The 16,389-nt window shown below is 46.8% G+C and overlaps 1 protein-coding gene across 1 annotated transcript in view; it reads left to right on the forward strand.

Moving 5' to 3' along the window:
- TRIM24 (tripartite motif containing 24) overlaps positions 1 to 16,389 on the forward strand; it is a 659,378-nt gene that overhangs the window by 78,853 nt on the left and 564,136 nt on the right. The window contains exon 2 of the mRNA XM_069227983.1: positions 2,065 to 2,183. Within this exon, the coding sequence (XP_069084084.1) occupies positions 2,065 to 2,183 (119 nt within the window). The remainder of the gene's footprint in view (positions 1 to 2,064; positions 2,184 to 16,389) is intronic.

Genomic DNA, 16,389 nt, shown 5'->3' on the forward strand with positions numbered 1-16,389 from the left:
TCTTTACTTCACACCTCTAGTCAACACTAGGTCTACTTCTGCCTGGCCTATTGTTTCACCACGCCGATGTACAGCGCCTTGAAACCCCGCAGAATGATGGGACAGCTATAGTGATTAAAAATCTGTTAGAGCCAAGGCACCGGGGGTGAGCACGTGCTTTACCAGTGTCATTCTCTACCCCCTGCTATAACAGTTCCACCCCCAATCCTTCCATTAGCTTTGGTACTGTCCTAAGCACACTTTACTCTGCCTTCTTGCTTCGTCGTTTAGTTTAAATATTCTGTACTCTCTTGCACACCTTCTGATCTTCCCTTCATTTCCCCAACCCCTCCGTTCTTACCCCCTTTACCACTCCTTAAAGCCAGTCCCTCTCCTTCACTTTCTGCCAGAGCCACCCTTCCCTTTTACTTTCCCTTTCTACTGCCTCTTGCTTGTCTTGTTTTTAGTTCCCTGACACTCCTTAGCCCCCACTTTCTGCTTTCTCATTCTTATACCTTTATTTTTTACTTCCTTCATACTTCTCTTAATCTTTCCTAATCCAGGCCAGCCCCTCCTTCCGCCTCCAATACTCGCTTCTCTCCTCCTCCACCACCATAAATCCCTGCCCCTCCCTCCTTTACTCTTTCCTACCCGCCCCACCCCAGTTGACTCTACCTGGGCCGCCCCTCCCTCTTTCCCGGCAGGTGTGCTCTGGAGGGGGCTCCCTGCCAGGCCCTGGTGACACCCTGTGTTTAGTCACCAGTCATTTGTAAAGGATCATTGCGCTGTGGCTTCTAAGGCACATATCTTATTGTTGTGTTCTTAGTTTAGTTTTGCCTGAATGTCTATTAAGATGCCCCTGATTGTTGCTTTAAATGCATCCCAGAAGGTAGTTACCAAGATATCAGGTATTTTATTTTCACTAATGTAATTAAGAATTGTAAATCAATTTGGGGTTAATGTGCTGAGTTGTTTGATGCCTTACATTATCAACTTTATTTGCACTGTTCAGGAGCTAGCCCGCTGAGGGGTCATCGTGTAACTCTGGCCTCATCATTGTGGTGACCAAGTTTTTCCACAGTATAAATGACAGTTTCCCATGTTTACTGCCAGAACATATAAAATAATGTTCTGCTGTAGAAATATGCTGCACCCTGTCTTAGGGCTTGGTATGCCTGCCGTAGGGTTGGCTTATACATGTAGCAGAGGGATTTTAGCTTTGCCATTGGTTTAAATGCAAAGTTGGGTCAGCGTTTAAAACTGCTGTTCTAGTCTGCAATGGCGGACTGGGAGACTTGTTTTACCTGTTTCACAACCAGTGCTGCAATCCCTAGAGTTACTCTCACACTTTGATGCCCTGTGTTCCGTATACTAGGGACGTACAGGTAAGTTAGCTTATGGCAGTTGGGTGTAGCCATTGCAACATAAGCATTTTGAGATCAGGGCACTGGCACTGAGTTTTGGTTGGCAGGCCTCCGTGTACTCAGTCCAAAAAAAAACCCAAAAACAGCAGCATCGGACCAAAAAACCTGGGGGTGACCATACAAAAGAGGCAGTTCCATACAGGAGTTTTGCTTCTACTACATATTAGTGCATTGGGTTCATAACCACTGCTTGACCGGTATGTTCAGTTATAAATGGACAACCCTTCTTGTATTCCCTCATCACGTTATGTGAAGTAGAGTTTATTATGTAGTTGAATACCTGGAATTGTATCTGCTTTTGTTTGCTCGTTCTGCAGATGGCTTTTCCTCTGAAAAGCCCTGGATGGCGTGACAGCTCACAAATGTCACAGTCCTTAGAGTCCCTTTTATTTCCTCTCATAGAGTTGACTCTAAAGTTGGGAATATTGCAAGAAATATAAATAAATCTGCACTAACTGTCAAACGTTACAAGAACATGACCATCCCCTATATCTAAAAACAGTTCTATTTCCTTTATATACATGGCTCAAGTTTTTGATTAAACTTCGATTAAAAATATTCTGTTTTTATTTTAGAGGTTCTATTGCACCTTTACATCTGTACTTGAGACTATGCTATGATGTTTGCAAAGTGTGACGCCACATTTTATTTCCTGCTGCAGTTGGTGTGATACGATGCCCAGTATGCAGCCAGGAGTGTGCAGAGAGGCACATAATCGATAACTATTTTGTGAGGGACACCACTGAGGTTCCTAGCAGCACTGTTGAAAAGTCAAGCCAGGTGAGTACCTAAGGTTTTGGAAGCAATGGACACTGAGATGAGCCTTTCATGCTTTTTATTTAAAAAAAAAATGTATGCAAAAAGTTGATTTATACTTTATGCAGTAAAGCCTAAAGCAGTGACAGAAGTAGTGATAGAAAGATGATGTCTATACGCCCATTCATGTAGCAGAAAGGGAGGATGGAATTAGGCAAAGTACTAGTGAATAAGGCAATCTATAAAGGTGGAATGCATGCCTAGATATTTGGGGTACGGAATAGCAGCAGCACGCCTGATGTCACTTTTTAGTGATTTACTGTATACTTTTTTTTGCTACAGTAAAGGCAGTAATAGATGTGCTCCACTCAGTAGAATTCTTAGTCTGCAAGTACCTTGGTGATTAAAAGTTAATCAAAAAATGTTCATGTCTGATGGATACATTTTCCTTTCCTCCACTCAAGAAATACGACTCCATTTTTTTTTTTTTTTTTAAGTATTCTTTATTTTCATCAGAATGTAGATACTAGAAATAAATAGATCCACTGAGGGTTCTGGAGATATTGATTTTACAGGCAGTGCTAAATCAAGGCAGTTTCACTCAACCATGAACAAGCTTTGGCAAAATCAATTAATTGGACACCTAAAAACATAGGTAAGTGACAATGCGGTTGGTTATAAGTACTTGGGATGACCAACTCAGGCAGGGATCTAGTCAGGGGGACCAGTAAGGTCCTCAAGAACAGTTACCCTCACAGAAGAAACAGTCCTCCAGCAGTTCCAGCCATTTTATCCGTGTTGCAGTGTATTCTTAAGGAGTGGTCCTGATGCAAGGGATGAAGGATGCTGAAGATGCTCCAAGGATGCTGTGGATGTGATGTGGTTGACGGAGATCTTCCTGGCGGGATTCTTTGGTCCATGAGGATAGTGAAAAGGGATTACTGGTTGCAGGGTCGGCAGCCCATGAAGTCCTCTCTGGTCTGGCTGAAGTCCAGTCGCCACTGGACTACATGTTGCCTGGTGTTGTGGTCACTGACGAATCCTTTATGGGTTGATATCTTGCCTTCTTAGGGTCCCGGCAACTCTTGACAGCACTTCCAGATGCCGTGGACTTGTGCAACTGTGCTTTGTATCTAGGTCCTTGGTGCAGGACGGCAGTGGTGTCATCTACTTGAAGACTTTTGCCCACCAACATACTTGACCCAGCAGGCTCTTGCAGGTGTTGTGTCCCTGTGCTGTGAAGAGGAGCCCAGTCAGCTGACCCTTGAAGTCTTTTGGTTTGACTGGGCTCTGGAAACAGCTTCTCCTTGAGCAGGAGCAGTCTTCAACAGTGCAGCCTCTTTGCTGGTCCCACGGTGCGTTAGGGTAGTCCTTCCAAGTTGGTCGAGATGTGAGGTCTAGGTGCCAGGAGTGCTCTGAAAATGCTTTAAGGGAAGGATGTGGGTGCTAGCCAATTGGCTGCCTGGTCCCCTCCCACCTGGTGACCACTTCCTGTGGAATACGGCATCCTATTATCCCAGAATGCACCATTCTGCCCTCTCCCAAGATGCAAATACCCTCTTTCGGTGTTCAGATGTCCCTAGCCCACCCCTGGGATGTGGCTACCTCATGGCTCCATGCCCCTGAGGAAGCTGGTTTGGATACTGGCTTCCCCTCTCTGCTCCCCATCCCAGCTTGTCTGCCTGAACAGTAGGGTAGCCGTCTTCCCTAGTGTGACACATCTGCCTTTTAAAGGCTGCTTCACCTTTAAAGCCTGCTTTTTTGGGGCTAGCACCTGAGTGGCTTTCTGCAGGACGAAGGTAACACCTCCCTTGCCTAAATCCCTCATTTTTCCATTGATGAGAGTCGTTGGCACGTGTCTTCAGGAGGGCAGAAAGCTGTCTTCTGGTGCACGCTCAATGGGTGCCTGGAAAGGTGTCAGCTTTGTAAAAATAAAAAAAACATACTGCTACAAGTTACATTAATTTCGATTTAAGATACAAGTTAGGCTTTATGTAACGAGTTGTTGGATGTCTCAGGGGGTCCATGTTGGTTTTGGTTACACTGCTCAGGGGTTAAAACAGCTTAGAGGTCATCGTGTACTTGCCAATTAAGGGGCTACTTCTTTCCACAGGAAAAACTGTGTTTTCACTTGTTTACTGTCAGGACCTATATACTGCATATCCTGCGTATATTGTATGCTGCACCCCCTTATGACTCAGGAGGCCTGCCAAAAGTGGTGACCTACACACAAGTACAGGGGAAGTAGTGGCTTTGCCATTGGTTTTAATGGGAAAGTCGGGCTAGCAGTATACAACCGCTCTGCCAGTCTGCAGCAGACAAGGGGACTTGTTTTACTTTGGGGACCTCCAGGGTGGCACAACCAGTGCTGCAAGTCCTAGGGTACCCCTCTAACTTACATGACCTGAGTACCATATATTAGGGACTGACAGGTAAGTTAGTAATTTCCTATTGGGACAACCAATTCAACATACACTTTAGGTTTAGGGCACTGTCACTGATGTCTGGTTAGAAGGCCTCAGTGCACTCTGTGTGGAAAAACCAGCAACATCAGTTGACAGACTTGGGAGTGACCATACAAAAAGAGGCATTTCCTTACAGCATGGTTTTTCCAAACCCCCCACCCACACGTCCACTGCTCTTTTTTTGGTGAGGGGTAGATTAGTGGAACACCAGCACCAATAACTGAAATAGATCCAGTTTCTGCAATCCTCCACTGACTCTGGTACCCAAAACATCTGCCTAATCAGGAGTCCATGTATTCCATGTGTGGATGTCTGACTAGTGAAAGTGAAGTCCCCTTCTATGGTCTGCGCATTAAGAGGCTGACCATTTAAATGCCATATATCTCATACTACTCCCATGCAGACCACAAATTGTGCAGCAGATCTCCTGCAACCTTGGGCAGTAGCAGTTCGTCTTTCAGGTTCCCTTATTGTGTGAAAGGTGCTCTAAGTCTCCTTTCACTGGAGAATCATGAGTGAAAACTACATCCCAGTGTGACAAAGATAACTTCTTTAGATTGATGTGTCTTTATGCGGATTTGCTTGCCACGGCCAAAAACAGGAAGTATCCTCTGTTTTGTTCCATGTGCTTTCCAGGTTCAGTTGGTCTCAGGGCATGATATGTCTTTCACTGATTTGAATGGCACTTCACAAAGGTCCTCCAGAAGGAGCAGGAGGTTTGCGCACAGCAGGTCATGGTCGTTGGACTGGATGAGTCGGGCAGTGTGAGAAAAGGCCTCTTTGTGACATAGTTACCCCCCCATTATTTGCCTGATGAATGATGTAGTCTAGAAATTGTAGTGCCCAGGGCCTCTGCTAACCAGGTTCCCTGGGCCAGAGCTCTTTCCCTAAAACTGTTGTGATGCATTGGCACAATTGGATACACATTTAGCTAACACTATAAGTGCCTAGTAAAAGGTACGTAGGTACCCAGGGCATGGGTTACTAAGGGTAGGCTCCTGAGGGCAGCAGCACTGATTGTGCCACCCTCTAGGGCCTTGCACCCACATGTATGCAGCACTGTCATTGCAGACTGGGGGTCCTGGTGCAAACCTAAAACACAGACTCGACATGGCACACTGTCTGTGTACCCTGTCCACCATACATTGCATATACTATGGGTAGGGAGCTCCTCTGGCAGGCCTTCCAGCCCTAGGGCAGGATGCACCATATCATATGTGAGGGCATAGCTGCATGAGCAATATGCCCCCATTGTGTCCTTGCCAAACCTGGGACATAGTGAGTTAACAGAGCAGCCTTTTAATACATGTGCTGGACACTGGTCAATACGGATTTCCCAGCTACACGATGGCCACTCTGGACCCTGGGTTGTTTGTTATCAAACAACTCGGAATTATAAATCCAATCTGGTACCAGTATTGGGTTTATCCATAAATGTACCCAGGAGACACCTTAGAGGTGCCCCCCTACAAAAGCTAACTACCCTGGCATGGTTGCTGACTGGTTTTATCCAGTCTGCCACCTCCTGACACCTAATCTACAATCCATGAGGGACCCGTCTCTGGTTTGTAGAGCAAAGCCCTTCCTTGGTGGAGGTGCCAACACCCACTCCATGAGGAATGTGAACTGGCTTGGCGGTGAACTTCAAAGGGCTAACCGCCTTTGAAACTCAACCCCACAAGGCATGCTGCTAGCAGCAGAAGGTAAACCCAGTGCAAACCCCCACTATTGGCAGGAGCAGCGGCGGGTGTTGCTTGTGAGGTGGGCACTCCATTTCATTTTCATCTGCCTTTGATGAAAGGAAAATAGCAAATCGGATAGGGAAGTGACCCTTCCTACAGGAAGTGGTCACTTTAGTGGATGTACCCACCCAAAGGTAGATGACCCATTGGTCACTACCAGGTTCCCCCTAAAACACCCACTAAATACAGTATTTAGTGGGCTTCACTAGACCAGGAAATCAGATTCGATGTACAAATGAAGACCAGCACCAAGAGGAACCAAGGCATGAGAACTGTGGACCTGCTGGAACAAAGAAAAGGCACCAAACCCTGCTTGCTGCTCCCAGGACCCAACAGTCGCCGCTGAGGAGCTGCTGGACAACTGGAAAAGTTCTAAAGAACCCCAGAGGACCTCCAGGCTTCGAAAATCGCCATAGAACTCCTTTCAGATTGGAGGTACCACTCTACAACAGCAAGAAACCAACAAGGCAGTGAGGGTCACTTTACTGACCAGCCACTAACTCCTGATCCGGAAGTCACAGTATGACCAAACGAGACACAGACGACCACAAGCACATACCCTGCAAGTGTGCCAAGTTTGGTGGCACTGCGCCCTTCAGTTGTCAAACTGTAACAATACCCTTGGTTAGCAAACATCAGACACCAAAAAAAACAGCCCGCCCATTTCTGAAAAAGGACCAGGAGGAAGCCCCAGTTGAGGGACTTCAGCAACACCCTGGACCTCCCGCCAGAGTGCCCCATTGTCCTGCAAACCACCCTTGAACTAACTTAGCTCCCGCTCCAGAGGGCATCCTTGCGCACAGCTCCTGGCTCACTGATTCACTCTGCACCCGGCTGCCCAGTGCCATGCGACGAAGAACCTGCTGTGCCCTAAGGGCCCACATCCCCTTGTGACCTCAAAACTCCAAGCAGACCCCAAGGAACCATCTTAAATCTTAACTGTGTAATGCTTTTCCAAGTGGTCCCTCTCCCCTCTTCACCCAAGTGTCCCTGCACCAGCTCCAGAGACCTTTCATCGCTGCTCCCACTGAAACCGGGAACCTCCCGAACTTCTCCAGCTGGCACAGTGTGCCCACGGACGACCTCGACCAACTTCCAAAAGAAGATCTTGGTAAACCATCTGTTCGATTTTGTGTATTTTTAATGGTGATCCTCAGTTGATCCCCATGGCGTGTAATTACACACACAAATACTTTTTTTTTAATTGAACTTCATAAATTCTCAAAAAGTACTTTACCAATTTTGATAATCTTGGTTTTAAAAATTACATAAACATCTGAAGTATTTTTATAAATTGGTCTCGAGTTATTCCTTTGAGTGTGTGAGTTTCAAGATTGATTCTGTGAGTACAACAAATACTTTGCACTTCTCTAAAGTTGGCCTAACTGCTCGACCAAGGTGCCTTAAAGATTAGAGCATTAGGTGATCTAGTTTTTACCCCTGTAAACAGTGTGGTTGCCTGCACCCCAGCCCCTGCACAGTGTGCCTAGCTTTACACACTTCATAGAGGGCCAGCCTCCTACAGGCTGGTACTCTCATCTGTACTCCCATCTGTTGGCACTTGACATTTGGCCTGTCCTTCCTCTCCTGCAAAGGGTAGACTTGAGAGGATGGCATTGTTCACCTCATGTGCCGATTGCTTTATCTGCATGCATAGAGATATGGTGGTGCAAGCTAAACTCCTTGTATCTTCCTGTTGAAATTGGAGTATTAGCTACCCGAAAACTTGTAATCAAATTCAGTTATGTGGATCACTGGGGCAAGTTTGTTTAATGATGCATGTCAAAAGGCCTGAATTCCTCACTGTGTCCTCTTTGTCCTTCCCAGTGCTTCAGGGTTTGACAGCAGATACAGTTTAAGGTTATTTGGCTGTATTCATGTATCTTACAGACCAGTCGTCCTTGCTTAGATTGCATATAGTGGCATGTATTTGAAATTGTTTGTTTCTTTACTTGGGTTCTCCCACTCTGTTCCTTATTCCTCATTTAAATGTATAGATGTCTGATTCGACTTGCCTTGAAGACTGTACTATTGATGAGGAAAACTTTAGCTCGTAATATTGGGCAGCTTCAAGCCCTTTCCATTTGTCGACCTTTTACAGTCTTGTACCAGTACAGATGATTATATCTGTCAATGCTGCCTCCCCCATGTGACATATGCCTTTTATATGGGTGATTTTAATTCCCTTGTCCCTATTCAACCACAGAGGAATAGTGACTGCATTGACAGAACACAAAGTGTATGGTATCGTACTACACCAGCAATACTCAACCGGGCAGAGTGGATGCTCTTTGTTTCAGTAGAGACAAGAACGGCAGTACAGTGACAAAATACTGGCCATTCTCTGTATCAGTCTGCTATGGCCTGCTACATCTTATTCAAGAAAGATTTTCCAGAGAGCATTCTTGCTCTCTCCACCAGGGCCATGGCTGCTTCCAAGACTCTAGTCTGATGTGTTCCTAAAACTGACATCTGGATGGCAGACACATGGTTCCTCCTGCATACTTCTGCCATGTATTGCTGCATCACAGCCCAAGCACAAAGTGACAGGTACTTTGCTAGGGCTGTTGCATGACTTCTTGGTTAATCAACACTACTCAATCCCATCTCCTGTGAAGGTAATGCTTAGGGACTCATTCATTAGGTGAGGATTGTGCAATAAATGAATCCATTAGAGGAACGTTATTTACCTCACTACTCTCCCTGCTCGCTTGATGAGTTAGTCCCATGCATAAAGTCCCAAGATATAAAAACAGGTTAACTGCTATAATCACTGCAGACTTCCCTCATCTATGCGGTAAAAGTACAGTCACTGCTCCAGAACAGAAATTGGTGCCAAATATTACTCCTACGTCATTGTCCTGCAGGTAAAGCCACAAGGTGTCAAATAGTGACATGAGAGCTTTTCCTAGGGAAAAGGTTCCACTCTGTAGGGGTGCACTGGAAAAAGAGACAATAGTCTGATTTTGTTTGCCAAGAGCATAGCCCTTTCACCTCTACTCACTTTAGCCATTTTTAGTGGACACAGCTTGTAGGGCTTACTCACCACTGAATGCAGGCCCTGTGCTCAGTATCCCCTCCTGGGCATTTCCTTTCTTAAATGCCCAGTAGGAAGTGGGTCTCAACAGGCTCTTGAACTCAGCCCCCTTTCTTTTAGCACACAACAGCTTGGAACTTTGCTATACTAAGACAGCTGACCACTGAAAACCATACCCAGTGCTTAGGTTTTTTGTCCCCATATAACCGCAAGTAATATCATCAAATGTGTAACTTTTTACGTGAGTATTTAGGTTTTATCATAGGCACCTATTAAACTAAGTTTTAGTTTGGTTGTGACATCTGACTTTCCAAAGTAACCTTCGTTTGTTTTCACAGCGGAAAAACATATGTACATTAGCCATATAACATTGTCTGTGAGAAAGCAACACTTTAGTTATAAGTAGTACCTTTCATGGTAAATGGAACTTGACAACCCAGATATGCTAGATTGAGACTGGGCATTTTTTCAGGTGTAAGAAGCCACACTTTTTGCTTTACATTAAGAATGTTTCTGCAGATATAATTTGTAAAAATGGATGTCCAAATAGTAGTCAGCTTTATGCGTCTCAACCTTCGCTTTAAAACTACCTTAGACGTAGCTTCAACCTTACTAACGGCAACATATTTGATTCCCTGCTTTTATTGCCTTTGGTTTGTTCATCGTTTTGGGAGCTTTCCATTAAATGTGTACTTATACATTAATGGAGATGCCCTCATGAAAATTCACATCTTGCTTACTTGCAACTCAAGTTCTCAATCATGGGAGCCTTTAAGTGTTTTTTGTAAAGCGCAGCATCACCCGCAAGTGTATTTTGGCACTGAGCAGGTGTGTGTGTGTGCGCGCGTAGTCCTGCATATGGTAGTTGGATCAATTGAAAAGTCAGATCGTCAGCTTCTAGCAGAATTCAAAAAGAGAAGAAGGCCCTGATATGGAGTTAGAGATATTTTCATGCTTTCGGAGTGAGCTAAGAGAACACCTGTCCTCCTGATCTGGGTCTTTGTATGCGTGGGAAGCGTGAGAGTAGAAGTCCTACGGAGTGGAGGTGTCATTTTTTTCAGGGAATGGGTCTTTATTAAAAGAGAAATAAGAAACATGATGTCTTTAGGTTGTTATATTTTTTCTCCATTGAAATCTTGATTTAATAGGTAAGTAACTTTTCCTTTTTGCAGACTGCCTTTCTGTTTCTTTCTTTTTTACAATTAGGCTTTCATATTGGGTCAGTGCAGCAAAGGTTTTCTTAAATTCCTGGTGGCCGTTTTTGTCCTTTAAAGAATTAAAGCTGAATAGACATTTTGATAATTATTTTGTTAATATATATTTTTTACCCACAAAATATTTTTCAGCTAGTGTTAGTTTGGCGCACAGTGATAGTAAATTCTGATGGATACAACTACCTGTGGATTACACACCTATTGAATACTCCCCCTGCGCCAGCATTAGACGTAAATCTTCTTCCTAGCTTCTGCACGTCGACGAGGACGTCACAATTGCCCACGCGATGCCGTCTGACGTCATACAGGCAATAAGAGGTCCTCGCCGGCGTCAGTTCCCTTTTTTCCGTGCCATTCGAACAACGGTTATTCTTCGAGGGAGCTACTGTTACTACTCGACGTAGTTAGTTATTTTTGCTGTTTCTTCTTTGAGAAAAGATAGAATGTCACAAAGAAAATCTGGAATCAAGCCCTGCAATGAGTGCGGTGGCAAGATGTCGGTTACGGACCCACATACTGACTGTTTGTGGTGTCTCAGACCACGACCTTGACAAATGTGACTCTTGTCAATGGATGAATCCAAAGGCGTTAAAAGAGCGAGAAGCAAAGCTCTTTTTGGCAAAGTCTAAGAAAAAAGAAAAGCGACATCGCAAGTCATCTTCTCCGAAGTCGCATCAGTGTCATCGCGTCGTCGTCGTGAATCTTGGCGCCAGTCGAGTAGGGAGAGATCGCGTTCGAGGTCGCCTTCAACTAGGCGCCGGAAGACATGGGAAGTGAGTCCCACCATCTCTCCACAGCCGCAGACGCCATTTGCATCACCGACTTCACCAGCTTTGCCGACTTCGCCTGTGAATCCTCCATCGGTATTTGAGATTCCTCAGCGTCAGGAGTTCTCACCAGCTTCTCAGACGCCGGCGCCGATGTCGCCTGGAGCCCAGGCTCCTCAGTACCCGGCTTTCCCGGCCCCAGGAGCCGAAAGTTCCGCATTCTTGAATGCAATGTTTACAATTTTTCAGCAGATGGCTCCAGGTGGTGGACCGGCTGGTCATTCGGGCCCCTTGGCTTTCAACATGGGTGCTCCGGCTCCGTTACGACCGGCACCTTTTATGCCCTTTCTTCCCATGGGAAATGTGGGCTCGGCGCCGGCGCCTATGGCGTCAGCATCTCAACCGGTGACGCCGAGTAGACCTATGACTCCGGTGCCGGAACCGTCTCCTGTCCGCCCTTTGCCTCGTACGGCGCCCATGGATCCGGCGTCTGATGGATCCGAGGATCGGTGTCAAGCTTCGACGTCTGCCAAAGCCATGTCAACGCCTAGAATTGAGGCCAGGTTGCATTCGAGGAGGCTTGCTCTTCGCCTCCTTGAGGAGCAAGAATATCAGAAGCAGGCATTGGAAGAATGAGAGATTGAGGAATCTCAGGGAGACCTCCATGGTTTAGATACAGCCAGTGGTTTGGACACCTCTCCAGAATGGGACTTAACATCGCCTGGAGAGTATACGGAGGAGGCTGCATCATTCCACTCGGTTATTAAGAAAGCAGCTGATTTTTTGGACCTCCCTTTGCCGGTGTCTGAGCCTAAGCCGAATATTTTAACAGAAGTATTGCATCCTGATTCTACAGCTGCAGAGCCACTTCTGCCTTTTAATGAGGCTCTGTTCGATCCAATCCTGGAAATATGGAAGAAGCCGGTGTCCTCTTCGGCAGTGAATAGATCGGTGGCTCGGAGATATCGAGTGGCTCCTGCTGACCCAGGCTTTCTGTCCAGGCATCCAACCTCTGAGAGCCTGGTGCTTCAGGCTTCATGTTCATCCCGGTCTGCCCCAGGTTCATTCCCAGGTGTGCCTTCAGACAGAGACTCAAAGAAGATGGACCGTTCTTCTAAAAAGGCTTTTCTGATGGATACACCTACCTGTAGCATGGCTTTAAAATCTACTAATGCTACATATATTTTGGGAAGATACATTTACGCCCTGATGGATGAAATAAAGTCGTCCCATACTGAGGTGCCTCAAGAGGTGATAAGCCTGGTTTCTGATGCTCAAGCAGCGGCAACCCAAGTAATCAAATCTGGACTGGATACGACTGACTCTGTAGCCAGGGCTATATGGGTACTGCTGTTGCTACAAGGAGGCAAGCCTGGCTTCGTAGCTCTGGATTCTCGTCTGATGTACAGTCAACCCTGTTGGATCTTCCCTTCGATGGGGGATAAACTTTTTGGCTCCAAGTCGGACTCTGCCCTAGAGAGGTTTAAGGAGAGTAGGGCCACGTCGAAGTCTTTAGGCTTGCAGGCCTCCTCTTCTGTTTCGTCCAGATTCTTTAGAAGGTTTAGGGGGTTTGGTCGTGGTTCCTCCTCCTCCTTTCGAGGCAGATTTCAGCAACAACCCGCCTCTGCTCTCTCCTACAGATCGTACAGGCGGAGGGGTAGGGTCCGAACCAGGGGAGCCGCCCAGCAGCACTCTGCCTTTTCCTCTTCCTCTGGAGGGGTGCAACATGGGAAGCAGCCTTAGTCTTCTACCAATTCCCTCTCATACCACTCCCGTAAGGGGGGAGGTTATTGCACTTTCTCCGCAAGTGGGAGGTTATAACATCAGACTCCTGGGTCATCAGCAGTGTGGGGAAAGGCTATGCCCTTCCCTTTCGGAAGTTTCCTCCCCCATCCCACCCCGCCCATCCTACTGTTCAGAAGAGCATCTCCTGTTGCTAGAACAAGAAGTTCAAGTCCTCCTTTCAAAGGGTGCGGTAGAGTTGGTTCCAGAGCAGGAGAGGGGTCAGGGTTGTTACTCAAGATACTTCCTGATCCCCAAGAAGGATGGTCGGTTGAGACCAATCCTGGACCTGAGGATCTTGAATTGGTTCCTCAAACAGGAGAAGTTCAAGATGCTGACCCTGGTTCAGGTGCTTTTGGCGCTGAACGATGGAGATTGGATGGTGTCCGTCCACTTGCAGGATGCTTACTTTCATATCCCGATACCCAAGTCGCACAGGAAGTATCTCTGGTTTGTGGTGGGATCGCAGCACTATCAGTTCGCTGTCCTTCCGTTTGGTCTTACTTCAGCACCTCGAGTCTTCACAAAGGTGATGTCGGTGGTTGCGGCAGAGCTCAGAAAGAAGGGGATAGCAGTATTTCCTTACCTGGACGACTGGTTGATCAAAGCCAAGTCTCCGGAGCTTGTGTTGCATCACCTACAGTCGACAACCTAGTTGTTGTTTGACCTGGGTTTTTCAGTGAATGTGCCCAAATCTCACCTAGAGCCCTCTCAGCGCCTCCTGTTCATAGGGGCAGTTCTGGATACAACATTGAATCGAGCCGTTCCTCCGCCTCAGCGGATTCAGCACATTCAGGCGTTGATTCCAATGTTTCAAAGTGGAGCGGTCGTTCCAGTCCTCAAGGTCCTGCGTCTGCTCGGTCTGTTCGCTTCTTGCATTCTGTTGGTCACTCACGCTCGCTGGCACATGAGGGCTCTTCAGTGGTGCCTCCGGAAGCAGTGGTTTCAACACAAAGGGGATCTCGAGGAATCGGTAAAGATCTCCAGGGACGCTGCAGTGGATTTAAAATGGTGGATTGCGGACGGCAATCTTTCTCAAGGAAGGCCGTTCTTGCAACCTCCGCCGGTGACCACAGTAATAACGGATGCTTCCACTCTAGTTTGGGGGTGCTCATCTGGGGGACCTGGAGGTCAAAGGTCTTTGGTCTCCAGTGGAACAGATGTTTCATATAAATCTGTTGGAGTTGCGGGCAATACTTCTCGCTCTCAAGGCCTTCCTCCCTTCCCTTCACGGTCAGTCGGTTCAGGTCCTGACGGACAATACTACCGCGATGTGGTATATAAACAAACAGGGAGGAGTAGGGTCGTACCTTCTCTGCAGAGAAGCTCTGCGGCTATGGACCTGGGCAAGGGACCATCGGATTTGCTTGGTAGCAAACCATCTGGCAGGAGTCTTGAACGGGCATGCGGACAGTCTGTCGGCATTTCTCGACCGATCCTCGAGTGGCGTCTCCATCCGGATCTAGTCCGACAAATCTTCCAGATGTGGGGGTTCCCTCGGATAGATCTTTTTGCCACTTGGGAGAACTCGCACTGCCCGTTGTTCTGCAGCCTCCAGTATCCGGTGCAAGGAACGTTGGGGGACTCGTTTCAGATGACCTGGCGCAACCAGTTACTTTACGCGTTTCCCCCCATACCTTTAATTCCTCGAGTTTTGAGAAAAATTCGCCAACACCGGGCCCAAGTCATCTTAATTGCTCCGGATTGGCCAAGAAGGGTATGTTATTCGGATCTTCTCCAACTCTCTCTGTGCCCCCCACTCCGTCTCCCTCTCAGGGCAGACCTCCTATCGCAGTCGCAGGGGCAGGTTTTACACCCCCACCTCCAGAGCCTGCACCTTCATGCCTGGAGATTGAATGGGGCAACCTGAGTTCCTTTTCTCTCCCACCTGAGGTAGTGGATGTTATTTTATCGGCCAGGCGACACTCCACTAAATCTATCTACGCTAGCAGGTGGGCTAAATTTGTGGTTTGGTGTGGAGAGAAACAAATTGATCCCTTACGTGCCCACTTATCGGATATCTTGTCTTCTGCGTTGTCCCTAGCACAGAGGGGTTGTGCAGTGGCTACAGTCAAGGGGTATTTGTCGGCCCTGTCAGCCTTTCTATGCCTTCCAGACCAGCCTTCTTTATTTAAATCTCCTATAGTGTTAAGATTTTTAAAAGGTCTCATTAATAAATTTCCTCCCACTCCTTTCATTATGCCCCAGTGGAATTTGAACCTAGTCTTGACTTTTCTTATGGGCTCGCCGTTTGAGCCAATGCATTCTTGCCCTTTAAGGTTATTGGTTCTGAAGACTGTTTTCCTTGTTGCAATTACTTCAGCAAGAAGAGTGAGTGAGCTGCAGGCTCTATCTGTTAAACCCCCGTATACATCTTTTTATGGGGATAAGGTGGTGTTGAGGACCAAGACTTCTTTCCTGACGAAGGTTGTTTCACCCTTTCATATGGCCCAGGCAATTACTCTTTCCACGTTTATCCTCCACCTCATCCTTCGAAAGAGGAAGAAAGACTGCACCGCCTAGACCAGAGGAGAGCGCTGAGCTTCTACGTGGACAGAACAAAGGATTTTAGGTTGGAGGATCAGCTCTTCATCGGGTATGTGGGAAAGAGGAGAGGAAGGGCAGTCCACAAGAGAATACTCTCCAGGTGGGTCATTCTTTGCATTAAACTGTGCTACTCTCTGGCAAAGAAGGAACCCCCTGATGGAATAAGAGCTCATTCCACCAGAGCTAAGTCGGACTCTTCGGCCTTGGCTAGGGGTGTTCCTGTGGTCGACATCTGCAAGGCCGCAACTTGGTCATCCCTCCACACTTTTGTGAAGCATTACTGCTTGGATTCGGAGGTTAGGAGGGATGGCCATTTTGCACGGTCTGTGCTGCAGGATTTCTTGGTTTGACCATTCAGGCACCCTCCACCAAGTGCGATACTGCTTTGGGACTCTATTCAATAGGTGAGGAATCCACAGGTAGTTGTATCCATCAGAAGAACGAATTACTTACCTTCGGTAACGACTTTTCTGGTGGATACATTAGCTACCTGTGGATTCCTCACGGACCCACCCACCTCCCCGTTGCCTGTCTGGTCTTACCAAGTTATTCTTGGGTGTGCTCCTCTTGGTATTTGAGGGCTTACAGATATATTGTATATATTTATGTATTTATTTATTTAAAAAAAAAAAAAAAATGTGGGATTTTGGAATGATGTTTTTTATCTTTTGATGTT

Source organism: Pleurodeles waltl, chromosome 4_1 (genome assembly GCF_031143425.1).
Source record: "Pleurodeles waltl isolate 20211129_DDA chromosome 4_1, aPleWal1.hap1.20221129, whole genome shotgun sequence".
Lineage (NCBI taxonomy): Eukaryota > Metazoa > Chordata > Amphibia > Caudata > Salamandridae > Pleurodeles > Pleurodeles waltl.